The sequence below is a fragment of the Alternaria rosae genome, assembly GCF_020736505.1.
Source record: "Alternaria rosae strain MPI-PUGE-AT-0040 chromosome Unknown BKA58scaffold_4, whole genome shotgun sequence".
In the NCBI taxonomy this organism is placed as follows: domain Eukaryota; kingdom Fungi; phylum Ascomycota; class Dothideomycetes; order Pleosporales; family Pleosporaceae; genus Alternaria; species Alternaria rosae.
Genome location: NW_025763573.1, coordinates 735,137 through 762,363, shown reverse-complemented (window position 1 = coordinate 762,363; position 27,227 = coordinate 735,137). Strand labels below are relative to the sequence as shown.

The 27,227-nt window shown below is 52.7% G+C and overlaps 10 protein-coding genes across 10 annotated transcripts; 4 read left to right on the top strand and 6 right to left on the bottom strand.

Moving 5' to 3' along the window:
- The first annotated feature begins 254 nt into the window (after positions 1-254).
- Positions 255-1,999, top strand: BKA58DRAFT_381927 (S-adenosyl-L-methionine-dependent methyltransferase). The gene is made up of 6 exons (XM_046170057.1): positions 255-564; positions 623-636; positions 689-708; positions 768-877; positions 938-1,269; positions 1,318-1,999. The coding sequence occupies exons 1-6, from the start codon at positions 488-490 to the stop codon at positions 1,794-1,796; spliced, it is 1,032 nt and encodes a 343-aa protein (XP_046025978.1). The 5' UTR covers positions 255-487; the 3' UTR covers positions 1,797-1,999.
- A 36-nt stretch (positions 2,000-2,035) lies between these two features.
- Positions 2,036-4,632, bottom strand: BKA58DRAFT_381926 (transcription factor tfiiib complex subunit brf1). Its single transcript, XM_046170056.1, has one exon. The coding sequence runs from the start codon at positions 4,490-4,492 to the stop codon at positions 2,336-2,338; it is 2,157 nt and encodes a 718-aa protein (XP_046025977.1). The 5' UTR covers positions 4,493-4,632; the 3' UTR covers positions 2,036-2,335.
- Positions 4,633-4,831: 199 nt separating this feature from the next.
- On the top strand, positions 4,832-6,174 carry BKA58DRAFT_419833 (uncharacterized protein). The gene is made up of 3 exons (XM_046172727.1): positions 4,832-5,400; positions 5,740-5,798; positions 5,849-6,174. Exons 1-3 carry the CDS (start codon positions 5,324-5,326, stop codon positions 6,100-6,102), a joined length of 390 nt encoding a protein of 129 aa, XP_046025976.1. The 5' UTR covers positions 4,832-5,323; the 3' UTR covers positions 6,103-6,174.
- Positions 6,175-7,848: 1,674 nt separating this feature from the next.
- Positions 7,849-9,825, bottom strand: BKA58DRAFT_144732 (heterokaryon incompatibility protein-domain-containing protein). Its single transcript, XM_046164664.1, has one exon. The coding sequence runs from the start codon at positions 9,623-9,625 to the stop codon at positions 8,063-8,065; it is 1,563 nt and encodes a 520-aa protein (XP_046025975.1). The 5' UTR covers positions 9,626-9,825; the 3' UTR covers positions 7,849-8,062.
- Positions 9,826-11,077: 1,252 nt separating this feature from the next.
- Positions 11,078-12,842, bottom strand: BKA58DRAFT_144667 (FAD dependent oxidoreductase). The gene is made up of 4 exons (XM_046164663.1): positions 12,470-12,842; positions 11,922-12,386; positions 11,477-11,868; positions 11,078-11,423 (listed from the first exon to the last, which is right to left on the bottom strand). The coding sequence occupies exons 1-4, from the start codon at positions 12,669-12,671 to the stop codon at positions 11,196-11,198; spliced, it is 1,287 nt and encodes a 428-aa protein (XP_046025974.1). The 5' UTR covers positions 12,672-12,842; the 3' UTR covers positions 11,078-11,195.
- Positions 12,843-13,327: 485 nt separating this feature from the next.
- On the bottom strand, positions 13,328-15,382 carry BKA58DRAFT_455948 (uncharacterized protein; the record flags this gene model as incomplete). Its single annotated transcript, XM_046174575.1, has 3 exons — positions 14,956-15,382; positions 14,647-14,905; positions 13,328-14,593 (listed from the first exon to the last, which is right to left on the bottom strand). Exons 1-3 carry the CDS (start codon positions 15,024-15,026, stop codon positions 13,328-13,330), a joined length of 1,596 nt encoding a protein of 531 aa, XP_046025973.1. The 5' UTR covers positions 15,027-15,382.
- Positions 15,383-15,663: 281 nt separating this feature from the next.
- BKA58DRAFT_428584 (chromatin remodelling complex Rsc7/Swp82 subunit-domain-containing protein) lies at positions 15,664-17,798 on the top strand. Its single transcript, XM_046173017.1, has 2 exons — positions 15,664-16,838; positions 16,892-17,798. Exons 1-2 carry the CDS (start codon positions 15,799-15,801, stop codon positions 17,319-17,321), a joined length of 1,470 nt encoding a protein of 489 aa, XP_046025972.1. The 5' UTR covers positions 15,664-15,798; the 3' UTR covers positions 17,322-17,798.
- A 2,461-nt stretch (positions 17,799-20,259) lies between these two features.
- Positions 20,260-21,326, top strand: BKA58DRAFT_410502 (uncharacterized protein; the record flags this gene model as incomplete). The annotated part of the gene is made up of 2 exons (XM_046172226.1): positions 20,260-20,986; positions 21,058-21,326. The coding sequence occupies 2 exons, from the start codon at positions 20,260-20,262 to the stop codon at positions 21,324-21,326; spliced, it is 996 nt and encodes a 331-aa protein (XP_046025971.1).
- Positions 21,327-22,541: 1,215 nt separating this feature from the next.
- Positions 22,542-22,968, bottom strand: BKA58DRAFT_438501 (uncharacterized protein; the record flags this gene model as incomplete). The annotated part of the gene is made up of 3 exons (XM_046173593.1): positions 22,542-22,660; positions 22,772-22,832; positions 22,888-22,968. 3 exons carry the CDS (start codon positions 22,966-22,968, stop codon positions 22,542-22,544), a joined length of 261 nt encoding a protein of 86 aa, XP_046025970.1.
- Positions 22,969-23,550: 582 nt separating this feature from the next.
- Positions 23,551-27,171, bottom strand: BKA58DRAFT_419828 (WD repeat-containing protein 36). Its single transcript, XM_046172726.1, has 3 exons — positions 26,951-27,171; positions 25,078-26,898; positions 23,551-25,029 (listed from the first exon to the last, which is right to left on the bottom strand). The coding sequence occupies exons 1-3, from the start codon at positions 27,074-27,076 to the stop codon at positions 23,818-23,820; spliced, it is 3,159 nt and encodes a 1,052-aa protein (XP_046025969.1). The 5' UTR covers positions 27,077-27,171; the 3' UTR covers positions 23,551-23,817.
- Positions 27,172-27,227: the final 56 nt, after the last annotated feature.

The following is a 27,227-nucleotide window of genomic DNA, read 5'->3' as shown; positions in this document are numbered from 1 at the left end:
TAACGACATCACGATCAAAATCCTCTTACGACTTCACGACATGACGCAAAACGAAAAGTCTCACGACGTAACGACGAGGGCGGTCTCTGCTTTTGGCACGATATACCCCTCTCACTGCTTTTTCTGATTGGGTGTTACAAATTGGCACTATGTTGTTCTTGATGCTGTATCTTGTCTTGAAGCCTTGGCCTGTATGTATCGCACATAGTATAATGGTAAAGAAAGTTGGTTGCGTGACCCTTAAGATCGACGGCAAAAAAAAGTGAACATCTTCGTGTCACGCCCCCTTTGGGCCTAGCGTCCAAAGTCTCAGATGCCCCGCTTCCCACCGAGATTGCCCTGGTGAGACCCTGGACCGAGCGAGTCTGTGCTTGGTACTACCAAAACCAAAATTTCCCTATCCTACTTGGACCGGAGCAACGCCAGTCTCTGTTTCTCTACCTTCAACCGCCTACACCTCCTCTTCCTCTCACACTCTACTATCAATATGGCGAACCAGCAAGAAGCCGGAAAGAAGGACCCCCTCACGGGCATGGCGCACTCTGAGGCGCATTACTTCAACAGGTAGGCTCCATTGAGGGTCCAGATATACGTAGAGTTTCGCTAACATTGTTGCGTGCAGCTACAACCACCATGGTCCGTACAAGTACACTCTGATGAGGTGAACGATACTAATGCGCGCACATAGGCATCCACGAGGAAATGCTGGTACGATTGCCCCTCCCTGCCATTACGCCTCCACCACAACGACTAACGATGCGCTTTAGAAAGATGAAGTCCGAACCAAGAGCTACCGCGACGCTATCTACCAGAACCCTCACCTGTTCAAGGACAAGGTCGTCCTCGATGTCGGATGCGGTACATCCATCCTGAGCATGTACGCGCTCCCGCCCCTCTACATACCACACACGAGCACGCGCTGATACGCTGGTTATAGGTTCGCCGTAAAGGCCGGCGCAAAGCACGTCATTGGTGTTGACATGTCAACCATCATCGACAAGGCGAAGGAGATTGTCGAGGTCAACGGCATGTCGGACAAGATTACCCTGCTACAGGGCAAGATGGAGGAGGTTGTCCTACCCTTCGACAAGGTCGACATAATAATATCCGAGTGGATGGGCTACTTCCTGCTCTACGAGTCCATGTTGGACACCGTTCTCTACGCCCGCGACAAGTACCTGGTCAAGGACGGCTTGATCTTCCCCGATAAGGCTACCATCTTCATGGCTGGTATCGAGGACGGCGAGTACAAGGAGGAGAAGATTGGATGTAAGTACCGCATAGCTCCGTTTTGCTGCAACACTGCTAACAGAACAGTCTGGGACAACGTCTGGGGCTTCGACTACTCTCCTCTCAAGGCAACCGCCATTACCGAGCCCCTCGTCGACACTGTCGACATCAAGGCCGTCGTCACCGACCCCTCCCCAGTCATCACCCTTGACCTTTACACCTGCACCGTCGCCGACCTCGCTTTCCGGTTACCGTACGAGCTCAAGGCGCGCCGCAGCGACTTTGTCCACGCCGTCATTGCATGGTTCGACATTGAGTTCGCCGCCTGCCACAAGCCCATCCGCTTCTCCACTGGACCCCACACCAAGTACACCCACTGGAAGCAGACAGTCTTCTACCTCAAGGACGTACTGACAGTCGAGGAGGGCGAGACCATTAGCGGCATACTAGAGAACAAGCCCAACGAGAAGAACCACCGCGATCTGGACATTAGCATCTCATACAAGCTCGAGTCGAGCGACATGCACAGGCAAGCGGAGGGCGAGTCCCAGTACAAGATGTGCTAGTTTGTCTCTTGCGTATAGAGCGAGTTTTGGGACGGCGTCAACCACCGTTCGGGAAATGAGGCGCCTGTGTCTTCCATGATAGACTTTTTCGGCGTTTTTGGCAAGGGATTCGCATACCAAAAATCTAGGGTAGCATGAGCATGTGTGAATGAGTTACGAAGCAGGGACCAATCTATCATTGGGAATTCCTCCCCTACAAACAATATTTGTTGCCTCTAACTTTCGTCTGTGATGTATGCGCGAAGACTAGGATGTGCAAAAGCGGTGGACATTGATCTGAATGTTCATTGATGAAAGCTAGACGCCTTTGCCATGATGCTATGCTACGCTCGCAAGCGGGGGTATATATGCAAAGTCCAAACCCCAAGATACTCCGCATCTAACTTTCCAGCCAACGCAGCTACGAAAGCAAACTCAAATCCTTCGTGATTGATAGCCGGCCAAGGTTATCGTGGTATCTAGTAAACTTTTCGCCATGTAAATGCAAAACCAATCACCAACTTCTTGATGCTCCCAAAAAAGAACCACAGACAAGACTCCTAGTAGTCGTAGCTTTCGTTAGCAAATCCTTCATCATCGTCTTCCAAGTAGTTGTGTTCCAAATCTTCCTCTTCTTCTTCTACCTCTTCCATTTCCTCCTCCTGCTCCTCTTCTTCCTCGCCCTCTGCGTCGACCTCCGCGGGCTGCTGCACAACAGCTTGAGGGGTTGAAGCTGAACTTGCACCCTGACCGCTGCCAGATGGGCTCGCAGAAGGGTGACCACCGGGGAACAACTCCTTGAGCCGATCGTAGTTGATGTGGTTACTGAAGGCCTTGGCGCGCTTCTTGAGCATCTTGTGGGCAGCGTCAGCAGCGCTAGCCGCAGGTTGGCCCTCGAGAACATTGCCATCGCCCATTTGGTGGTGTTTGCGCTTTTGCTTGGGTTTCTTGGGTTTGTCCTCTGCGGCCTCGAGTTCAGCTTGCAGCATTTTCGTCTGTTGATCCCGCAGCCATTGTTCATTCTCCGTGATCCAGATGGCTTCCTTGCGGCGGACTTCTTCGGGGTTGAGGATGCAAGTGGCGACATCAGGATCGTCGTTGAACTCGTCTTCGCCAATCTCAGGATCTGTATTTACGGGGACAGCGTCGCGGGTGTCGGCGGCGACGCGGGCCATCTCTGCTGCTGTCCAGCCAGAACGCCTGAGTAGCTCATGGTCTTCGCTGTTGGCGATTTCCTTGAAGATACCCTCCCAGTCCTTGATAGTATTTGTGACTTCGTCTTCAAGCTCGTGCTCAATTTCGAGATCCTCCTCGGCGATGACAACGGGTACTCGCGGCTTCTTCGGTGGTCGGCCACGCTTCTTAGGCATGACAAAGTCTGGGTCGATGGACTCACCAGCCTCGACTTCCTCAACTGCAGTGACAACAGACTCAAGGACCGCCTCCGTGTTGCCATCCAAAGCCGCTATCTCGGATGATGGGTCACTGTCTTGTGTACCAGAAGCTTCCGTCTGGGTAGCAACTGGCTGAGAGGAACCGTCGTTTGACTTGCGCCTCTTGCTTGAGCGTTTTGGTGCCGTGTCGGAACCCCCTTCTGCCTCGCTATCTCCCGACTGGTTTTCTGTAGTATCCGGATCGCCGCCCTCAATTACTCGTTGCTTCCTCTTTTCCCTCCGCTCTTCTTTTTCTGCGCGCCTCCAGATGGCGGGAGGCTGGGCCTTAACCTTGAGACGGGGCCCGAACTCTCGAAACTGGTTGACAGTGAGAGCCGCACTCTGTGTCCTCTTGTATTCGTATAGACGGGAGGTGATGGTGGAGTCGGCGACCTTGACAACGTAAACGACTTCTCGGATGGTCCTGCGGAAGTTGTTCATGCGGGCGGCTATGATGATACAAGCGCCACACAGCCCAGCCGGCTGACGACCTTGCACCATCCAGTCGCGGTTCATACGCTTCAGGACTCTACAGGCGTCGTCGGCGACCCTGTGAGAATCCTCTCCAAACTCGAGCTTTCGACAGTACTTCAGCATCAAGGGCTCGATCTCCTGGACGGCTTTTGTGCCCACGAGCTGTGCGGGGTCGTCCTCCTTCAACATCTCCAGAAACTGCTTGTACGTGTCTCCGAGCTGCCAGACGTTGGTCTGAATCTTCTCGGCCAGATCGATAAGCATGAGCGTGTTCTCGGGCTGTCTCCGCGCCGCCATGTAGATCGCGACAGCGGCAACGGTCCTCATGCGGCGACCCTGAATGAATCGGTGGTTCATGGCAAGCTTGTACCAGCTGTAAGCCTGTTCTACGACGGCCTCGCGCTGGTTGAGAGATGCGCCTAGAGCTACGATGGAGTTCTTGCCATTCATCGCAGCCTGGTCCCTGCTCCCCATGCCCTCCAGACCCCGCATAGTGCCGCCCATGGAATTCGCGTGTCGCTGGTTGGCGTGGATAAAGCCACCCTCGACAATGGCTGCTCCGCCCGAAGTTTCGCCAAAAGTAACCTCGGAGACGATGTTGTTTTCGCCGTGGACAGTACCGCAGTTGTAGCACAAGACTTCATTGTCGGACGTATCTATCTCGGGGTTCGCGCAGCAGTTGTATGTACGTTTCGCGGTTTGGGTGGCAGCCACGGGCGCCTTGCTTCGTTGCGTTGCTTTGGATTGATAGTGGTAGGGATCACCCAGACCTTTGAGTCGCGGTGCCCTTGCGACCTGAGGTGCCGACATGTTGGGCGTGCGTGAATATAGGGCGCGTGTGCGAACGAGCGTTGGGTCGAGTCGGTTGAGGAACGATTGAGAGTGAGAAAGTAAAGTCGACAAGGCAGCACGAATGAGACGCGGTACCGCGGGAGGGGCACTAGCGATGACCGGCGCCAAGTGGGGTAGGCTTAACCGTTTTGGGAAGAGAGCTCTGCACCTCGAGCTGCGAACACATGGCCAACACCGTGCCTATGGGCCGGCTGCTTTCAACACTGTATCGGATTGCTAGCCGTCGAGAGGACTTCATATATACTTTTATGTAGATAGATCAAATATGAAATACATTTGACACGTGTCTGTAGTTACGGACGACTTGACGTAAACGAGCATGCTGCGTGGCTGATGTTGTGTCCCTCTAATATCGTGGAGGCTGGTCGCATGCACATTATTCATGGTTGTCCACTCTACGCTTTGCTGTTGAGATGGATGTCTTTACAACACTCTCGATGAGTCTCTGGCATCAACAGATACCTCGAGCGGTACCTGCAGCAAAATAACATCAGCGCAACGCTTGTGTGATCCCATCCCGGTGCTCCCATGCGGGTGATGACCACATGGCCAATGATTGGCTGACCACGACACACCCGAACAGCCCGAACTAAGCCATTGAGCAAAAGCCCGCAAGAGCCCTGGCTTCCCAGCCTCCTTGGTAGGGCCTGCGTAGGTGGTGTCTATTTCATCCGGGCGCCCGTCCCTGGGTCCCCGCTCGCAAGCTTCTCCATAGCTCTCAGCTCTCGCCCTACCCCAAAATACTACCTTGACCTACCAACCTTCCTCAAATTCCGCCAGAACAACACAATGTCCACAAGAAAGAGGAAGAACCAGGAGGAGGAGCTTGTCGCTCTCCCAAGTGATGAGAGCGAAGAGGAAGAAGAGTAAGTCGGCGCTTCCTTGACGTCATGGCCCTGCACTTCGCGTCGCATGCATCCCCTCTCGAAGGCATCAAAATCGCCTTTTTCTTTTGAGTAAATTGAGATCTTTGGGTTTGTTGCCGAGTATACGAAAGTTTGACAGGCGCGGAATCGATGTTGCGCCAGGGCTTTCGGGGTGGAGAGACAGTTGACGCGACCGCGCTTCGCAACACTGCTCACAACGTTCTCAACTTGGATTCTCCAGGCGGTTACGTTTCTGCTTTGTGATTTTCGAGGACTTCTGGGCTGCGATTCACTCTCGGCTATGGAACATTCATCACAGTGCTAACCCATGTCACGTAGGTACGACGAGTCTGACGGGTCAAACTTCAATTCAGACGATTCCGACGCCGAAGAGCCTCGTAAGCTACTACTGTCAACAAACATCACCGTATATAAGTTTCTCACTCAGTTGCAGCACCAAAGAAGAAGACCAAGCGCACCAAGCCCAAAGATGATGAGGATGATGAAGAGGAGGAGGAAGACGACGTGAGCGATGATGATGATGACGACGCTGCGGTGCCCGAGGAAGATGACGACGACGATGAAGACGCCAATCCCAAAGGCAAGAAGCCAGCCGGTGCGGAGAAGGACCGGAAGGTCAAGACCACAGGCAAAGCTGACCCTGTACCTGTTGTCGACGACGACGACGACGATGACGAGTAGAGATGTAATGTCGAGGTGCCGAGCATTTTAGTAGTGCTAGCTGATCAACGAGAATATACAAAATATCAGTTGATGGCTTTGTTCTTGAACACCCACAGTTGCTCTTCTACCTAACTCGTGGTGGGCGGTAGTGCAGACCTCTGCGACTATCTCTAGCATGTCTCTATCTAGCCGACGCATCTTTTGACGAAGCTGTTCGAGATGTCACACAAGGACCTCGACTCAGTCTGGAATTCGGCTGGCAGTGCCATAAATGCAGGGCTGTGCAACTGTGGGTGGCCGGGCCGGATGAGTTCTAGTGTAACAGCCTTAGCGCATCGCCTCTACCCAGGCATTACACGCAACTAACTCGTTCACCAGACGTCGGATGTCCTTTGCAGACTACAATGCTACTATAGTTAGCCGCAACATCATGAGATAGCGCGGTGAACAACATCATCCGTCGCTTCCTAATTCTGGTCGCTCTTAACTTCTAAAGTCTGTGGTAAACACACTCCGCTCTAACCACGCGTGGTTCACCCGCTTGACGCGCCCCACCTCCGACTACACCATGGCGCCAGCTATGCATGACACGGCCAACTGTCTGAACGCAAACAATGCGCAAGATGGCTTCGAGGAGCTCCTGGCTTCACTCAACCCATACGTTGAGGAACTACTTAACCAACCCACGTTCCATCTCTCCATGACCCTACCTGCCGTACGTGTCGTCACCGCATCCATTAACACTGACTGTTACGTTGGCTGACGGCTTCTAATAGGAGCTTCGTTGCTTGGTCTACGAGCAGTACTTCCTCGACGAAAAGCATTCGATAGCCTGTCAGAATTGGCCATACTTGCGATTCACTCAGGACTATGAGCAGTCGATTCGACTTAAGAGGAACCACGCACCGTTTCTTCCATCTATTTATCTTACCAGTAAGAGCCTGCAAAGTGAGCTTCTTCCTTGTTTGTTGGAAGCAGCGCATTTTGAGTTCGACGACTGTACAGTCTTTGGTCGGATCGTAGCCTCGTTGATCGCCAAGTCCATGCATCTCCATATCCGAAAGGCGACGACGAAGAACGTAAACGGGCAGCGAGGGTTTCTTTTCTTCAAAGATGAGCCCGGCGCGTGCGGAAAGGTCGCCCATGACCTCGCGCTAAGTTGCAACAAAGTCTACTCTGCCGTAATAAACCGCGTCTCATGACTTCGCGAGCTCAATGTCACAGTATATGCTCCGTTGCTATGTACAACCTGGGTTGATCGTACATGGGTGTCAATACAGGCACTCCCATTCGACAACTTCTTGATCGGCTTACGCCCTGAAACTATTCTGGGCTTGAATGAGCTACAAAACTTCAGCATTACAGGCATCGGTGGCGCTTGCAACACTTCCGAGCGTATCAAATCCGATGACACCCAATTTGTCGAAAATGATGACGCAAGAAATCTCACATCTATTTCGAGCCTCTGTCGACAAATCAAAGATGGGTTTACTATACGAGAACGCAACGTGATGGTAAAAGCCTTTTTTCAATATGGCAACCACAAACATAGCGAGGAAACCTTTGAATGATGTCAAGTCGTAAGACTAAGCCAGACAAGACAGGATCAGGCGCGCCGCCGTTGAGTTTGGTCACAGAGTAGATGTGTGGGACGGCTGCCATGTGCGGGTGACCGATCGGAACATTCGGGGGAGATTCATGGTTCTCAAAAGGTGCTTCTGCATCAGGTGTATGGGTTCATGTCTGAAGCATCTGATAGCGTTTACCAACCTTCATGTAACTTGCTAATGTACTCACTTGATCGGTGGAAAGCATTCGCAGACACATTTACTATGTAGCTTTCATTTTGATGAATACCGTTTTCATAGTCAAATCAGGCCTTACCAAGACACATGCTTATTGAATCCTAGGATACAATACGTACATACCCAGCATCTCTGCCTGGGCATGTTTTCGTGCCCAAGAGCGGTTGTCGTCATCAACCACGACATGTGTGCGATCTAACAACCCGCCTTTCGTCTTCAAATTTGACATGCATGACATCGACGAGGGTACCGAGAGAAAATCGCAAGGTGTATAACTCGCCTTCGACCTCTTCGCGGTTGATCTCAATTCCTTGTCCTTTCCTACACAGCACGCGCGGCTCGCGGAGGTCTTTTCTGGCTAATCGTAGGAGGTCACGACGCCGAAAGGGATCTACTGCGTCATCACAAGGAGAATTATCCCAGAAAAGATGGCCTTGCCAATCACTGCAAACGTCGGGGTCACAGTGCAAGCAAAAGTATACACCAGGCTGAGATCGGGATACCTGCTGAGAGCATGATGGACAAACTTCCAGGTCTGAGCTGTATGCCTGGAGCCTGAAGTCATGCGTTCCAGTGACAGCGTAAGCTTCTTTTTCCAGATGGGAGAAGTCAGGTCCCTTCACAATACGAGCAACGGTAGAGGCAGTGCAGAAGCACATTTCTTCTTTGCATGCATCGAGGACTTGTAGTATAAGCTCCACATCTCGTCCATCGTAGTCGACCCTGATTTTGTCGCCACCCTTGCAAAGCGCTAGCAAGGAGTAAATGCGGTCCCGTCGAAGTGCGCAACATTTTCCTGTGAACCATCGTAGGAGGGCGAGCAGTCCATGGGTATCCTGCCACTTCCCGTTTTGCAAGATCGAGCGGCTGGGGCTATCCTCGGTGTATTTGCCCTGTTGCATGAAGAATAGGTACGCATACTCCATGAGTGAGTCTTCAGGTAACTTCTTTATCGTGTACATACAGGCGTGCGCGAGTGACAGGAAACCGATGACGTGCTGTCCAGCCATCACTACCAGCGCGTTTGCTAGCAGTATTTCTTGTGTGACCCAGGCCCTTTTCCAGTACGCATTGTTTGCAACGCGACCGTAATGTTTCTGAATGAGTGAAGAGTCGGGGATCTTGGAGTCGTATGTATTCTCTTCAATCGGATTATAGGCTGGGACGGAGCGACTGCTGAAGTTCGGCTCTACTTTCTGGGGGCTGCTCCCCTGAGGTGAATCACCGTGCTTGCTGTGGTAAAAATCTTCCCAGGTTTTCCAACCCTGGCGGTCGAACTCCAGTCCCATTGTCTGAACAAACGTCTGCGTCTCCAGATTATTGCCTAGCCACGACACGACCATTCTTGCGCCAGCAAAGATATTACCCATCTGCTGAACTTGGTGGTTTCTTTCCTCGACGTCGGTTTGGTTTATACATAACGCGTCTATCCATAAAGTGCAAAATGTGAGACGCTGGCGTGCCGCTTGGAGGAAGTCGTAGAGGTTTCGGCGCACATAACATAGTTTTCCATCGAGCTTGATAGAGCACTCGTCACCTGGTTGACCCCACGTATAAGAGAGACAGACATAATTCGATTCTTGAACAAGCGCATTCTGTAGGTAGCAGTCGAGAAGGCCGTCAACGGAAAGATCAGGTAGAACCTGTATCAATCGGAAAGAGCCCTTCTCTTTTGGCAGAATAGAGTGCTGGAACATGTCGGGCTCAGCCCTCGTATTGGCCGTGGAACTAGTCATGATTGGCAAAAATGCTATTTTGGAGGAGAGTGTTTGTCGGAGTATTCGATAGAGCGACGTTATGAAAACAATGGACGACTCAGCATTATGATTGCCTGCGATGTTGGTGATCGGGTCGTGCGGCGAAATGCTGCCATGAACGATATTGCAGCCTAATGAGATTCATGCTAGGATCGTTTCGAAGATGTGTTGGGTTGGTGCAAGAAGCCTGTCGCGAGGCGTCATCAATTGATTATGTAGGCGGCATAGGACGCTAAGTTCAGCCTAAACGCGTCATGTTCATGATCGCGACGTGACCCTCCCGCAACCTATGATTAGCTAGCCACCAAATCTCTACTTCATAGAACACGCTAGCATTTCAGATATGACTATTAGTAGTATAGCGATGTGCGACTTCGCGTTTGATACCCAACCGTAGCCTATAGTAGCCACAGCATTTACGGCTATGACATGAAATATGGATTGCAGTCTAGCCTTTGCAAAGGGGAAGTCATTGCCCGATCGAGACGTTACTGGGAGGCCTAGTCTGAGCGCAGTGACTTTGTAGTCGTGATCAAGGAGCTTGCCGGACGCACACGACGAGAGGATACCGCCAATACCATTTGGAAGGCAGATCAATCCGGTCGTAAGGTAGTTTATGTCATAATTCGCAATGACTGCTGCTGAGAGGGAAGCTGCGAGACACGTTTATATGGTGTAAGTGATACGGCTAGCCAAGATGACGATGAATTTGGCTTGATTTCAGAGAGCTGATAGTGATCTCAAAGGTCCTAGAAAGGCGGAGCCACCACTGCTTGAAGGTCCAGTTGCCGGGGGGTCTGGTCTGACGACGACGTACGAGCGAATATATGGATCTGTTCATGAGGCGCGCTGGTTAAGACTCCCATTTCCCACGAGGCATCTCTTCGTCTCCGGAAGGAAGAGGGCAAGTAGTGTCAGCAAAGTTCCGGAGACCATGATCAAGAGCCGGAAGATTCATTTCCACGACAGCTTCTCTGAAATGATACCACAGATGATGGGACCCAAGCACGGCGCGTTACATCAAACAGTGCGCAATATAGAAGGTTGGCATTGATTCATAAGAGACGCTTTGAAATCTCTCCAGTCTAGTCGTGCGGCACAGTCGCAGGCAGCGTTTGACTTCTACAGGTCGCATCGTGAACACGTCTGTCGGACTCCCCAGTCTTCGAAACCGCTAGGGAACTTTTTGACAAGTATTTTCATCTCAGCTTTGGCCCTGACGTCAGTCATTCCTATACTTAAGGGTGAATATTGTATCTTCTCGCGCTCAAGTTGTTTCCTCGCAGCAACCTCGTCGGCGGGATTCGTAGACATTGTCTCTGCTTGTAATTGCTATAGTAGCATTGTATGCCGGTTCGAGAAGGCCAACTGCAGAGTCACCGTGCGAACGTGCGGCGCAGTCTTGCGCTAACTCCAAAGATATTGTGCGCTGAACGATGTCAGAGGCAGAAAGTTCGATTCCATCCTTCCCACAGGAATCGCAGGTTTGTGACAACACAGGCAGCTGAGAGATAGCCAATACACGTCTTGTTTTTTTAGTACGAGCACTCTACGATGGTAATTGCAACGCCTCAATATTCGCGCTTATTTCCCGCCCTTCTATCAGCTCCGACAGCACAAGTCCAGTACCGGGCGCATGTGATATACCCCAAGCACCATGGCCCGCCGCTATATAGACACCTCCATTCCCTTCATTTTTTGTCCTGGTACCTCCGAGTTTCTCGTCCGGTATCCGTGATACGATGGGTCGACCGCTAGATGTGACTGGACGGAAGCACTGTCCTGTAGTTAGCAAACTAGTTGAACATTTTACCCACAATATCAACATACCAAGCCTTCCCTCAAGACCTCCATATCCTTGCCCGGGACATTCACCATCATAGCCTTCGCACACTGTTTCAACTGTCCGATGGCCTTTGGACTAGCTTGAACGTCTGTTGCAACATTCGGCAGCAGGATATTTGTGCTATTGAGGCCAGCCAGATACAGCTCGCCACCCAGTCTCGCAAACCATTCTGGCGAGAAGCCGAGTGTGTCTGTTGCGAAGACTGCGTGGCAGACTTCCTTATCGAGCTCTTCGGGTTTGTGGTGTGGGTTCCGAACGAGCAGCGAGTGGCCGGCTAACGAGGAGACGGGAATGCGCGCTTTCGAGGATGGGAAGAGGGTGCTGAATATGCGTGGAGACCATGCCCCGGAGGTTATTACGAGACGCGTACATGGTACTATTGTAGCTACTTAGCAAATGTGCAGTTGGGTAGTATGGATTGGACCTTACACTCTGTCTCCGACTCGGCGTCATCACCCTGTGATATCCTCACACCGCACAACACGCCCTCTGCATCTTTGACAATGGATGTCGCCGTCGCAGGCTGATGTATCGTGATCCCCCTTTTCTGAACTTCCCTCAGAAGCCACTGGCAGAATCTCAACGGATCGATTTGTGCCGTCGTCCCATCCCTACTTATAACCTCCATGATGCCTTCTTGTGTGCGCCGCAGCCATTCTGGACCAGCAGCCTGTTCCCCCCAAGGCTTGTTGTGATTCGCTAATTGCGCTCTACTCGTTCCATTCTCAAGCCAGTCTTCGCCGCTACCGCCGATGGCTGATTCGCTGTCTTGAGAAAGAGAAATGCCGGTGGATTGTGAGTATCCCCATGTTGTACGTCCGGAATGCGCGTTCGCAAGGTCGGCGTGAAGTTTGAAGGACAACGCGCCGAGGGAGGATACTGATGGCGCGAACCCTACTTCGTAGTCAGATAAAGCAATCAAACGTTGGGTGACGCGTCGCGTTCATGTCGCACGCGACGTGTGCTCCTATACGTACAATCGGCACTCAAGAAGCCCGCAGCAAGGCCAGACGCGCAATGAAATAGCTTCGGACTCGAATCGACCAGATGAATACTCTTTGGGTTCGTATGTCCGCTTTCTGTGAGATAGTACGCGGTACACAAGCCGATGATGCCGCAGCCAAGGATAACGACGTCGTTGGCGTTCTCCCCACAAGAAGCATGGATTTGGCCTGGCATTCTGAACTTCACGCGGGGCAAACCGAGGGACACTGCAACAGCCTCGAAACCGCCCGCCACGACGCCTTTAAGCACGCCAGCAAGCACCTTCGCGCAAGGCCGGCACACCAACGGCGTCTCACATCACAGCATAATCATCATGTGTTAGATCATGTTCCTGCCCACCCCCCAATACTAAACATCGTACGAGCTGTTCCGCACATCTTCGCTAACTCCACTGCACACCCCCGTCACCGTCCCATACTCGGGTAAGTCGCATGAGCCGACATGGCCTGATTTTCCTCCTACACCTTCTGGAGCCCGAATCTACGCCGCTTTCGATTACCGTTGGTTGGACTAACTGATGCAAGACTCGAATGATCTGCCGACTGGAACCTTGATTACATGTACGGCTATTGGGTACAGTGGTGCCATCATGAGAGTAGGGGCACGCGAACGCCCCGCTGCGCGTGTGTGTGGGATGAGCTGGAAGACGCGTACATGGAAGAAACTTGTGGGCTGCATTGATAACTATGGAGACTCTATCGATGGAATGCTGTTTGCTGGGAAGGATGCCGGATGTATCCTTCCCGATCTGTCGTTGTCACACTTTTCAGGACCCGACCCGACCAAGTGATTTTAAACGATCCTGCATGCCGACTTGCGTAGTCGAGGATCTATGCGTTGCCACCGAGATCCAACATCCCCTGGAAGGCTTCGTAGTCTTGCAAGGGGTTCTTTTGCTGCTCTTGCGCTGCGGAGATTGCGGGATCAGCCACAGTAGCCTTCACAGGCGAGTCCGTATCCGGGCTGTGCGGATAGGTATTGTCCCACAGCCTGCGGATGATCACAGGCGCTTCGTTTTCGTGGTCGACGAATGCTCCAGGGATGCGTGTACGAGTTACGTCGGCCGTCTCAGTCACACCAGTCACAGGTCTCGAGCTGGACCTTGATCCATAGCCGCTGCCATCGTAGAGCCCAGTATGCTCGCCCCAGGAACTATCGCGCTTTTCCATCTTCGCCTCCTTGGCGACGTGCCAACTTGGGTCAACATCCAGATATGCTGAAAGTTTTCCTGTAGCAAACGCCTCGTCGAGCTTGCTGTCAGAGATAGAGGTAAGCCCAGTATTCCGAATGATAGCGCTCAGTTGTGACGCTAGCTTTTCTTCTTCTTCGGCAGCAAGCATGATTGGCGTCTCGCTGGTCCATTTGCTGTCGTCGTCGTCATCTTCGGGGTAAAAGGCGAGCAGCTTGATCTTCAAACGACACTCTCCATCCGTTCGACGGTGGACCCTTGCATGATAGCCTTTCTCAAGGATGAGCTGTGCGTGCTCCTCTGGTGTCTTGTCTGTATTCGTTGCATTCAAGACCTCAGTGGTTGCATCGCCTGATGGCTGATCCGGGTTGTTGTACACTGGAGAGTTCTCCACAGGGTTCACCTCAGACGGATCCTCTCGGGCTAATGCTAGCCCTAAGTCTTCGCTCCTAGCAGGGAGTGAAAAGCAATCGTCGATAGGCAGGTAGTCGGATCCCGGGTTTGGAAAGCGAACGAGGGGCTCATTGAAGTAGACTGCAGCTTCCCGAAGACTGTCAGAGAGAGCGCTTTTTGTTGAAGCTGGCCTTTTCATCGCTCCCGAAACCGGTTCGTACGCTTCAGTGTACGCTGGTGACAAACGAACCATGGTCTTTTCTGAGTCCAGAATCTTCTGGATAGGCGCTGGTGATGGGGGAACAGTTCCATCTGGTATGAGCGATGAATCGGCAGGTGATTGCGGGATCTGTTCAAAGGATGATGGGACCTGTACCGGCGAGGAATGGTGGACATACAGACTCGAGGTCCGGGAGTTCATGCGGTCAAGATCGAATATTGGTCTGTCTGGGGGAGACTCCTCGAAGTAGAGTAAAAGCGATGAGTTGAGGCGGTGCTTCGGGGTTAGATGGCTCTAGGGGATAGGGAGTCAGTGGTCACTTCTCCGTTGTGGGGAAAGACATCTACACTATCTATGAGACACTCTGATGTATCAGACTGCTTGCTCTTGGTAGGTGAGCGCAAGCTGCGTAAAGAGCCGATGCTCCGCAGCTTTTGCTTTCGCAACGAGCCCATTAGACCTTTGCGCATGGATGGACTCTCCCTGATAGGCGGTTCGTCGCCAGGATCCGCTGCAGTTGGACTCGCGACTGAAGAGGATGATCCCGGAGTCTCACAGCTTGGGGCATTGTTTTCGTTTTGCTTAGGGGAGCATTGCGGCGCGATACTTGACAATGTCAGCATAGTAGAGCAAAGCCAGGAACATGACCAACTCACGGAGCGATACTCATCCGAGAGAAGATACCCGTAAAGCTCCTTTTGGCACTGATGAGGCGATCGAGAGGCATGATGGCTGTTCGTCACTATCCCAGTCCTGCACTGTAGGTTCGGCAGTGTGGTTGAGGCTATGGGGTTCGTCGAACGTGTGAGGCCACGAGGATGTAGGAGCTGTTGGAGTCGGCGCTCTTGACATCTGATCCATGTTTGTTGATCTCCACGTCTGGCCCTGCCGAATTGACTCCGTGTACTCCAAGGTGGCAAGTTCCAAGAGTGTCTGGTGGCTTTGGCAGGATCAATCCCTCTACAGATCGAGCGGATGCAGACGACACGCCCATACGATACTCTGAGTCTATATGATCCGAGGGCAAGACCTCAAGGTACCATATTCACTGATCTGATGCTGAGGAAACCTTTTCAACGAGCTCATTTCTCATGATTCCCGTGATAGAGATGCAACATGCTTGGGCTTCGTGCCGTTGCTTGAACATGACAAGTGCTGACATCGATTGCCGCAATGGGTATAATCACTCGATGCACCGACGCACCAACGATGGCCACTTGTGAGGTATTGGAAATGTACTTTCAGTCTGGGGAAGGCGTTGACGAAAACGCCTGGCTTAAGCTTGCACGTGATGGCTGCGGGCCGTGCGCGGGACCCTTGCTTAGCTCTTTCACGTCGCGGTCGTTAGCATTCCTGGAGTGCAAGAGCATCGCTAACCACCGACACCGCCCTTCACCCAATTTGCATCCGAACTTCGAAGTTGGAGTCGCTAATACACAGCGCGATAACTGTCGCCAGCTTCATCTGCGCCACACCAACGTCGTTTTCGACCAGCCACAATGGCGCGCGGCCGCCCATCGCGAGCTGCAGCGCGTCGCAGCACACCTGTTCGCAGCGCAACACCCCAGCAGGACAGCGATGAGGATATGATAGATGCACCAGAATCGCGCGCCGACACACCCAAAGAAGAGGAAGAAGATGCCGAATCAGCAGCCCAGGGAAGCGATGAGGAAGCCGCGCCCTCTGAGCGTTCGCCGTCTCCAGCAGTCATCCAGCCATTTCCGCGCAAGAAGCGTCTTGGTCGCCCTCCTAAGAACAGGCCACCGGACTGGAACGTCATCGAGCCCGACAACTCTGAAGGCGGCACACCCGTCAAGCGCAAGCGGGGACGGCCGTCTGGCGGAGGTCGAGGAAGGCCACCAAAAGGAGGGCCGTCGCATACCACGCGCGTTCCCATAGACAAAGAGGGCAACATGATGGACGTAGTCAACGATGAGGTTGACCTACCAGAGGATGAAGAGGGCGAGCAGAAGGTCGACAAACTGGGTAACCTCATGGGTGGACGAGACTACCGTGTGCGCATATTCACCATCAAGGGCAGGGGCGACAGACAGTACATGTTGTCGACTGAACCGGCTCGATGCTGTGGGTTTAGGGATAGTTATCTGTTCTTCACCAAACACATGAAGCTCTACAAGATCATCATCGACGACGCCGAGAAAAGGGACCTGATCGACCGCGACATCATCCCTCATTCCTACAAGGGTCGTGCCATCGGTGTCGTCACAGCACGATCCGTCTTCCGCGAGTTTGGCGCGCGCATCATCATCGGTGGCAAGAGGGTCATCGACGATTACTACGTTACAGCAGCAAAGGAAAGCGGCGCGGTCGCGGGAGAGCTTGCAGACCCCAACGACAGACTTCCACCTCCAGGGGAGCCGTACAACAAGAACCAGTACGTGGCTTGGCATGGTGCCAGTAGTGTCTACCACACCGGTGTGCCCAGCGTGCCAACTGCAAATGGCAAGCCTGCACCTGGAAAACGGAAGGTCAACATTACTTCTGCCAACTGGCAATTCGAGCATGGTCGCGCTGCAAGGTATGCATAACTCCCTTACGCTATTGATGACCAGCAGGACTGACACATTCTAGTCGATTCAACTCGAACCTCTCCAGGCTACGAAAAGCAAATCTCACGGGCGTCTACGATCCACACACCAACCTGATGTGTTATCCCAAGGTCACACAACCAACCCATGCACGTTGGGAGGAGGTTCCTGCAGAAGAGATGGATGTGCCTCCACTCGTTCGTCGCAAATATCTTGTGGTCGACTCAGTCTTCCAACAGCCTCCCTTCGCCGGCTTAGGCATACCCGGGCCCGACGGCGACTTCGTTGATGTCGGCACCAACGGCCTACCGGCCCTGGACGACGAGGACAAATCAAACATGAAGCCCGAAGAACTACAAGCATTTGAGCAGATCAAGGCTGAAGAACAAGAGTGGCGTAGTCAATGGGGTGGAGAGAGCACTGATGGTGCGAGAGTGAAACCGAAGATTGGTTTCGTGGGCGTTCCGGTTTGAGACATTCAAACCAGATTGATGTCCCATAATTGTTGTGCTCACATAATTTCTTTAGATACCACGACTGATTCCAGGACGGCGCGATTTGGCGAACGATGTAAAAATAGTTTCCATATTTGAGGCTGGGGGCACGACTCGATACACCGCAGTATATGCTTCTTCTTGACATCAACAGCCTCATCGGTCGTGGTTATCAATTCTTCTCCTCTGGCGCGTTCTCAATTCATTATTCGTCATGTCGCTATTCGACTAGCGCACTGCGTTTATGTTAGAGCTCCACCATGACCATAGGTGTAGCACCAGGTGCTCCTTGACAGAGAAATGATGATGTATCTTCCACCATCTGCTTGTGCACTGCCTAGTCGTGCATGCCTTTTCGATATCATACGACAGCAATTGACCGCATTTGCACGCAGCATGTCCCGGTTTGTCAGTCGATATTTGAAACGCTTTGTGTGTACGGGTTTGAGAAAATCGTAGTATCATCATCCTTTGCTCATAAAAGCAGTGATGAGCCCAAATCGTTTTGATATGCCAACGCATTCTACACATGAACGAGCCTTGGGTTCGACCACGATATCTTGTTCCTATACATCAGATTGATGCATATAGACCTCTGTACTTAAGTCACGGTACATGCCCGCAAGGGTGGCTGTGTGGTCTCGTTCTTAGCATCGTGATGCAGGGTAGGGAGGCTGGACCAGTAGCTACCTCGTCCCAGTAACCTAAATCTGGCGAAGGCAAGGACCATATGTCATGCTCGAGTGTCCAAGCTGAACGGGCATGCTTGACCATCGTTTTGCTCTTCATGCTGAGTCTGGCGATTGCCCTAGGTAACTCCCACTTACTTCATGGGTATTTTGAGCGTGTTGCTGGGCCACTATTCATCTACATCATCTCTCGACGATCGAGCTGAGATAGGCAGCAGTTTAACGCTGCTTGCTTTACGACCATCCGGCATACAAACGCTTGTCGAAGTGATCAAGGCATCAATGCTCAGGATCTCGAAATTATACACTGCACTTGAAACATAGGCATACATGATGATGGTGATGACGAAGACCACTGTGATGGAATTCTTGGTTGTGTTGATTACTTGTTACATGCTACGTCCTGAAAATTTACGCGTGACAAAGAGATTTCTATGATGATGCCTAGCATAGTTGCTGGCAATGTGTATGTGGCAGCGATGTTCTCGATGTAGCAGTTGATGCCTAGATCGGCTTTTCTATGATTATTAGGTTCGATATTCACGGGGGCTGGTTTGTCCATAAGCTCCTTGGTTGTCGCTATTGCGTGGCCCGCATTGAACGACGACGCGTAGGCGACAGTATTATTGCTGTCATGATCTGGTACTGAGACAGCTACCTAGGGGGCAATAATATCACGGGTGTCGTGGGCATGCTCCCCTTTTCGCCTCACGGATCGTGCCGTATTGGCTTCGTGGAGGTCAGCCGACACCAGTATGTTATCCTGTAATGAACAGAAGACATTTGCTCGATGGAAATACTAATCAGAACCGCACGCAGTCCTATGCAGGCGATTGGAGCATACCGTGTAGGCGGTAGTATTATGTACTGAGGTAGAGATCCCATGTACTGAGTCAAGGACGTGACGAGTAAGATCTGGACCGTTGGATTGGAGGCGGCTCCGATGCGATAGGTCCGAATTCTGGTGCCTGAAACGGTGACGAGTCGGTCGGTGGAGCAGCGTGCGTTGCCCACGACGAAGCACGCTCGAGACGCTAGCCCAGTATTACGTAGCCCGTCTTTATTCGAGACTGGATTCCTGCGCATTCAGTCCATTGCGTAGCGGCAACGGACAATGGGACAACCAGACGACGATAAGGCAAAAGTAATCTCGGTGCCGCATAACGATGGGTGCGGCTCAACGAACCACCGGCTTGTCAATTTCTTACTACCACCGGAGAGCCTCCGTCTCACATGTTCGTGAAGTCCGAACGGAAACAGCCAGAAACCCACCAGGGATCCTTTGCTTGAATAAAGCCGGAAACCAAGGGCCTCGTGTGACGCTTCAGTTTGGAGCAGCAATAAAGAAAGGAAGCTAAGGCTGAGCTTCTATGCACATTCCCGGTGCTTCCACAAACAAAAGAACTTTACCCCAGGTTGCGCAAATCTTCCGGCCGTAGGTCGCACTATGGAAGGTGGTTGTAGATTGCACGGTTGTGTGGGGATATGAAGATGTGTGGGTGGAATGCTTAGCGACGCGGCCAAATAGATTGCAACTATGGGGTGCAGATGCTTCGAGAAGGAATGGCTTCGGACCTTCATTTACACGTGCCGTGGGTGATGTATACGAGCATATTGCACGCAATAATTTGGGGGGTGTGCGTGACTGTGAAGATGATCCGTAGGGAGATGGATGCAGCGCGGCGTAAGGGCGTATTGGGTATGGCTGACGGCATCTTACGACATGCTACATTCAACTTGTTTCGTGTCGCCACTGAGGTGCAGCGAGTGATACAGGTGGGTCGGTGAGAAGGCTAATATCAGCTTGTGCTACGCCTCGACTGCACGTCGGAGTTGGATGAGGCCGTTTACGCCTGCTTCAGAAGGGGGCAGAAAGCCGTGGAGTAGCGGCGCCGTCATCTGAGACTTGTGCAGACGGCACAGCGACACAGGAACGAAATCCGGGCAGCTGTAAGACGACTGCAACACACTCCCCTGACTTGGGTAGTGAAACGATGGACGGCCCGCGGCTGATGGCTGAGTTCCTAGCGTAGGGGGGCGTGTGTCGAAGTGGGCACAATTAGCTCGGCCCCGATGCGGGCAAGCGTTCAAGGGGTCCAGAAGTGCGCTTGGCAGCTGCCTATTAAAGGGTCCGTAGATGCCACCTGTCCTCAACGCCGCACAGCCCGGGTCCCAGTGATAATCACCCACTATGCCCACTCATAGCTCTATCCTACATCGACTTCACCATGGCTCAGTACACCTTCGACTCTAGTCTCTTTTCTCAAACAATCAACAACTCCGTCATGACTTCCACGCCTCTACCCCCACCATCAGTCGAGGCCATGCCTACTACTATCAAGATGGAGATGATCGAGAACTACGACCACTCACCCTCACCCGCACACCATTCGTCCAACTCTTCGGAGGCATCACAAACGCCTGCACCCGAGAGCAATGGCTCAAAACCCGTCAAGAAGCGCAAGTCGTGGGGGCAGGTGCTCCCCGAGCCCAAGACCAGCCTGCCCCCACGGAAGCGGGCCAAGACTGAGGACGAAAAGGAGCAACGACGTATCGAGCGTGTAAAGCGCAACCGCCTCGCCGCCCACAACTCCCGCGAACGGAAGCGTCAAGAATACGAAGTCCTCCAGACCGAGAAGGACGAGCTCGAGGCCAACATGCAAGCCTACAAACAAAGGATGGCTGAGATGGAGGCCGAGTTGAGATTCTACCGCTCCAAGTACCCCGGCGAAGCACCTCAACCTGTCTTCGACCTCGCTACACCACCCAGCGATACCTTCGACACCATCTGCCCCGCGCAAATCCCCACATCCTTCCCCAGCCCAGAGTCAATGGACTCGATGGACTCACCCCGTGACTCATCGTGCCAGCCTGAGACTCCCCCATCAAGCTTTGAGGCTTCTCCCGAATTCGACTCGACACAATATCCTGCCGCGATATTGTGCGACCTGCCGTGTCAGTCGACTTCGGGGGCCTCTCTACGGGCGACCTGGGCCTACCTCTCTCTCTTCAACCTTACGCTCCAGTCGACGAAAAGTCTGTCGTCATGGAGAACTTCTTCGACTTCGACCCGTTCCCAAAGTGCAGTCCAACAACGACTGCCCCAATGGAACCCACTTTTAGCATGGTCGATTCTTCTTCAGTCGATGCCTTCGGTCCAACATCCTTTGACCACGGTTCTTACTCAAACTCTTACGGCTTTCTTGACGGCTTTGATGCAAAGTTCAACGACTTGCAGAGTGCCTCTGGCGCAACTTCGGTTAGCGACGAGGCCCTCGCAGCGGGACAGCTTTAGCACTGACGCCATCAAGAGATCCACCAAGGGGGCGAAGAAGCAAACCGAGTTGGTGGATGGTGGCTGTGGATCACGAATGATGAGGTCTTCCAGGCCTAGACAATTGGGTCGGCGTAAGGTTCGGTCATTGAGGTTAACAGGGGCACTGGGTTGGGAAAACATGGAGTGTGGCATCACTACCGGGCGTCGGACGGCGTCATGAGCGTGTACACTCTTGTAGCAACAGTTTCGTTTTAGACTTGGTAACCATTCTGGATATCGCTTCCTGGATAGGCTATGGCGGACAAAATTCACCAAGGGCTGGTGCCTTTATCTAGCCAAATACCACGATCTACCATTCACAGTACTTCCTCCCATCGTGATGTCTCCTCACATTTCTTGATGCTTTACCCTCTCACATGTGCTTTTTGTTGAGTACCTAGGTACCCCACTGCCGCTCCACCAGGCCACCGATTCTCCACGATTCTGCCCCCTTCCAGCTTCCCACGCTAAGCATCCCAACCCTCCACTTCGGACTCCGGCTCAGCTGAGGCGAGACTGACTTCGCATGCAGGCTGACGCCAGCCGCCTCCACTCAAAACTACTTGCCCAGCAGCCACGATGACATGAGAACCAACTTGTTCCTAGGTCGCCTAATGACGTGACCGGAATACGTACCACAGTGCTATTCATAGGCCGTTACGGATGTTTGACTTCCGCGAACTCCGTCAATACGAACGGGGTAGTCTTTACACGGCCCAGCTCGTCCCGTGTCCATACGGACGAAGACCAGGAAAAAAAATTGGCCTCCTGCAAATGTGCGTGAAGCTTATCGGTGTTCGCTTAGCAGGACTCTACTAAGTCTTCAACACCATTTTGGCGTCGCAGGGAACATGGCATGGAGAAGGAACAGCATGTACACGGCACGAGAATTCACACCGCGTTTTGCCCCACCAACACAGGAATCTAGAACCGCATGCTTTTTCAGAAGATCATCTCTGAGTTATTTGACTTCCATTCGTTACTTTCGTAGCTATCTGAGGGGCCCCCGCCGCTTGCCAATGCAATGCAATGCAACGCAACTACTGATGTTACTCGCAAAAGTCCGTTGTCCTTGTAGATGTTACTCCCTTGCTTTGCTTTACTAGCTAGCTAGCCAGGCCCCTTGCTGGTACCGGGGATGTCTCCCTAGAGGCCGAGCGCGCTTTTGTCGCTCTTCGCTCTGATGGTGATAGCTTATTTGGTGACTTGGTCGACAGGCGCGGGCTTGTTCGAGTCCGTGGCGGGGGCGCCTTGGCCGGTGTGGCCTGCCTTTGGTGTGTCGCCGCCGCCGGAGGCGTTCATGCCTTCGATAGCTGCGTCGTGTCAGTGCTTGCATTTTTCGCAGTCATGTTTTCTTCCTTCGTTATTGTCTTTTTGAAGAGCTTGGGATGCGGAGAGGGGTAGGTGGGGCAGCCGAGTCGTACCTTCGCCCTTCTCGATTTCAGGCATGGGAGCGACGTTGTTCTTGGTGTGCTCGATAGTTGACTGGTATCTGTTAGTCTCCAGCCTGAGATGTGCGATGGTAGGTAAGAGTACGTACGTCTCCGGAGGCGCCGTGGACAGCGTTCTGGCCGACCTCAATGGGGCCGTTGTCTGAGGATCCGTCTCCGTTGCGAGGCATGATGAAGTATGTGAGTAAGGTTTGGTTGGTGTAGTAGTAGTTGTGTTTGGGTTGAAAGTAAGAGTAGTGAAGGGTCTGTGAGTGTGAGTATGAGGGGTAAGAAGTTCCTGTCGCGATCAATTTGTGTCATCGCGATGATGTATTTTGCCGTGATGTCATGGTGGAGAATGTACCTTGCAGAGCGGGTCATATCGACGTTACACGTACAACACTGCCCGATATTTATCACGAGCTCAAGTTCGTTTGATGAATATCTCGTGAAATTAGGTAATAGAACTCGCAGTAGTGGCTGGACAACCATATATCTGCAATAGCTCGTAGATCAGAACCGCATCGCGTTCTTTCCATAACGTGTATGTAGACCGGGCAACTCAGGCAGCCATGTGAAACATCAAACCCTATCAGAAATTCTCTGAGAGATCGAAGCTCTCATTGGCAATTCTCGGTCGTTTGGGAGCCGTTTTCCTGAGATTCAGCCCTGCCATGGCGTTCAGAGTGGTCTAAGCACGATGGGTTCGAGAGTCACTGTTGGATGAGGCACAGTGCTACTGCAGACTAACAGCCATGTGATGAAAAAGTTGCGCTGAAAGCCAAATGGGGAGTGCTGGATGCGGAAGCCTTGGCTGCCCAGATTTTAATATCTGTGGCGGGCGCAACACCTGCTCTACATTAGACAACAGTGGGGCAAGATACGTCTGAAATACGACCGAAGTCATGCTGCGGAGCATTAAAAGCCTCTAAACTTGAAACTGCAAGCAGTACCGTAATTATTGGTTCTGTGTCAACTCGTACACCAAGAACAAGGCGACAGCTGCGAAATATGCTGTACATGTAAATGCAACCAGAAGTCTATCTTGCGCTTCTGACCCATCCGACCACACCAACACTGTATCCTACTAATCCACCGACCCTTTCTCGTTCCCTCTTCGCCTCCTCTTGCCACTTCCTCAATTCACCCACGAGTTCAGGGTCCTTGACAACAACATCTCCATGTAGTCGGAGGAACACACTCATCCAAGCCTGCACCAGCTCGTAGTCTCGACGTTCTTGAAGTCTCGCAGTCAATGCCTCGATGAACGTTCGTAGCTCCGTGTAAGGCTCCGTCGTGTCAAGGGTGCGAATTGCGATGTCAGCGGCCGATGGAGGGAGGGAAGAGAGATGAGTCAGGAGAGGTGTATATTCGCCAGTCTCGGTCGCATGTGCAAGGTGACGGCTGAACACATCAGTAGCCGTGGCGGCACTAGAACGCGAGGCAAGCGCGGAGCTGGAGATGCGAGATTTGGGGTCTTGGTCGAGTGGTGCGAGAGCAGTGTTATCTGCTCCCTGTATTTGATTCTGACCAAGGGACGGGAGGAAGAAAGGCGCCTTCTCTGGCGCTTTGGGGGCCTCCTTGGGCTTGTTGCGGGCACGGATCACATCGAGATGCAACAGTGTCTGCCAGCGAGACTTCGGGACCAAGCTGAGCGTTGTGATCTTGTCGCTGAGTTGGTCCATGACCGGCACTGTAACTTCGTCCTGATCTTCGTCTTCTGCCTGCTCTTGGGTCGCAGCGTCAACTACGGCGACACCGCCCTCGCCAGATGCTGTCGGCGCATTCACTTCGACAACATCATTTTCTGTTATTTGGCGGGTTGATACATGGGTAAAGAGTGTTCGATTTGTCCAAATGTGCACACCAACCTCGCCATCCAGTCCGGTAGCGAGGAACTCGCCCGAAGGTGAAAAGGCCACTGTGTTACACTTTCGGCGAAGTTTCATGGCGTCGATAAGATGGCCCGTCGGTAAGTCCCATACCCTGACTGTAGAGTCAGAGGCTGCAGAAATGATCCATCGGCCGTCGCTTGAAAATGTGTAGTCGAGAGTCTGCAACGCGGCATGGGACTTCGATGCCCATAGCTCTCGAATGAGTTTCTTGGTGGTAATGTCCAATACACGGATTGAGCCATCGTCACAGCTCAGTGCTATCAGATCACTGTTTCGGTGGTAGCGTAGACCGTGAATCTTTGTCATTGGGTACCAGTCGATCTCGTGAAGTAATATGCCGGTAGTAAAGTCCCAGAACTGAAAATGAGTTAGTATTGATCAGTGGTAGGAGAGATCGTTGCTCACCTTGATTCTGCCATCATCAGAGCAGCTTATCAGCGTACGGTTCAGGCCATCCACAGCAAGACCGGTGATAGCTGCTTTGTGTTTGCCTTCGCCTTTTGCAAACTTCCGTGGGGAGTCATCTGCAAAGTCCATAGCCTCGTCCGCTTGCAACTGTCGGAGTTTGTATTGTTTGGCTTCCGCTGGAGTGAGGCGAGCGGGAAATCTGCGACGGAATTGACCAGACTGCAGGTTGTACATGTCAATGGAGCCACCAGCGGAACCAATCACAGCAAACGTGCCGCAGGATGAGATTGCGACGCTCTTGACTTCAGTACCGTCGCCTGTCTCGAAAGCCCATCTACCAGCACGTTTGCGCCCCCAGAACCAGGTTCTCGCAGTTTTGTCACCAGCGTGCCCTGTGACAATGCTCTCCCATCCAGTCATGTTGACCTCTGTGGCCTTCTTGTCCTGACCCTTGACCTTGGATGAGTTAGTCCAGATGCCAGCTACGCCAGGCATGGCGCCCATGCCGCCGTCGCGGTTGAGAGAACAAGCCATGCATGTGATGGCTGGCGCTTTCAGGTCTTCCAACTTGATGTGGTGCTTGGAAGTCTCGGCGTTTCCGTTCAAGAGGCCCATCTTCTTCGCTTTCTTCTGGAGAGCACCTTGGCTGAGCTCTGTGCTTTGCCCGTCGCGTCGCAAACTCCAGCCCCACAAGCTTCGGTCTTGACTCGAGCTAAGAAGCCATTTGCCGACATCGTCGGAGCCGTCTGAATTGGAGGGGAGGAAGCGAAGAGTCGAAACTGGCGCAGCATGGCCACCACGGGAATGCAAGATGCGCGGTAGGGGCGAGAAGGGCGTTTCGTCGAAAATCCATGTCTTTAAAGAGTTGTCCAAGCCACTCGACACAATCACAGCCTGTCCAGCGAGGAATTCGATCTTGCTGATGCCGCCACCTACACCTCCACTGACAGCCGGGGGTGGGCCATGAGCTCCACGCAGAGTACCGGTCTTACGACCACCTTTGTTTAGGTCCCAGAAGGTAATGTCGCCGCTGTGAGTACTGGCTGTCGCCATGACGCCGTCTTCACGACCATCGTCGCCAGCACCCAGTCCGTCGGTCCTGAAGGAGATTGATGTCACTGGGTATCTCTGCGAGCCACCTGTGTTCAGGCGCATAACCTCCTTGTCGGCACGAATGTCGTGGATTGTAATTGGGCCGGACTTGTATGCGATAGTGAGGAGGGACAAAGCAGGCGTCGGCTGTAGGGCGGTCACAGAGCCGAAGTCTGCGGCTGGTGGGAGAAGCGTGTATAGCAACTTGGCAATGCTGAGGTTCCAAATCTCGACAGACCCGTCTTCCCGGCCCACAAATATCTTGTTCAGGTATGTGGGCATATTGCAGATGCAACCCGAGAGGTCACTGGACGATGCGCCGTGGAGTGTTGTGTAGTGCTCGCGGGTAGCTGTCCTCCAAACCTCGATCTTGTTCTTGCCGCATCCTACTATCCATTCTCCGAGAACGACCAATTTCCTGATGCGCTGTATGCTGCCCCGTGGTATCTCTAGCTCATCAATCTTTTTCCCGCGCTGGTATACCCACACGCCGCACTCGTCTTCTTTCTTGTAGCTTGACCAAGCTGCAAAGACGACCTTGTTCCATGCTACTGTTGCAGTAATCTCCTCGGGGGTTTGCGGTCGAGTTATGAAGACGAGATTGAGTCCGCGCTTGAGGTCGTACGTTTGGAGAGAGCGGCCGACCGAGGTAGTGATCTGGAAGGTCGTCTTGCCGAGTGGGAGCGCTGTGAAGGGGACACTTGTAGGCGAAACAAGGCCAACGGTCTGTCATGTCGTCAGTTGTGCGCAAGTGCTTTGTCGCGCTGTGGAAGCTTACTCGGAATGGCGCAAATATCTTGGACTGGCGGACCTGCGATGCGACGTGCTTTTCGCTATCCCGTCTTTTCTGGCGCTTGACTACTGGGCCGCTGCTGGCATTTTGCTGTACCTTGGGGCCTGCCATGTTTGGTGTGGGTTGGGAAAGGACGACTGGGGCGCAAGCATCGACTGGCTGGAGTTGCAGCCGCGGACGCGACCAGAACTTTTTCTGCGGAGATGAGATTGATCAGATAAGATTAGATTAGATCGCGTGACGGCGCCAAGAGATCGACCCA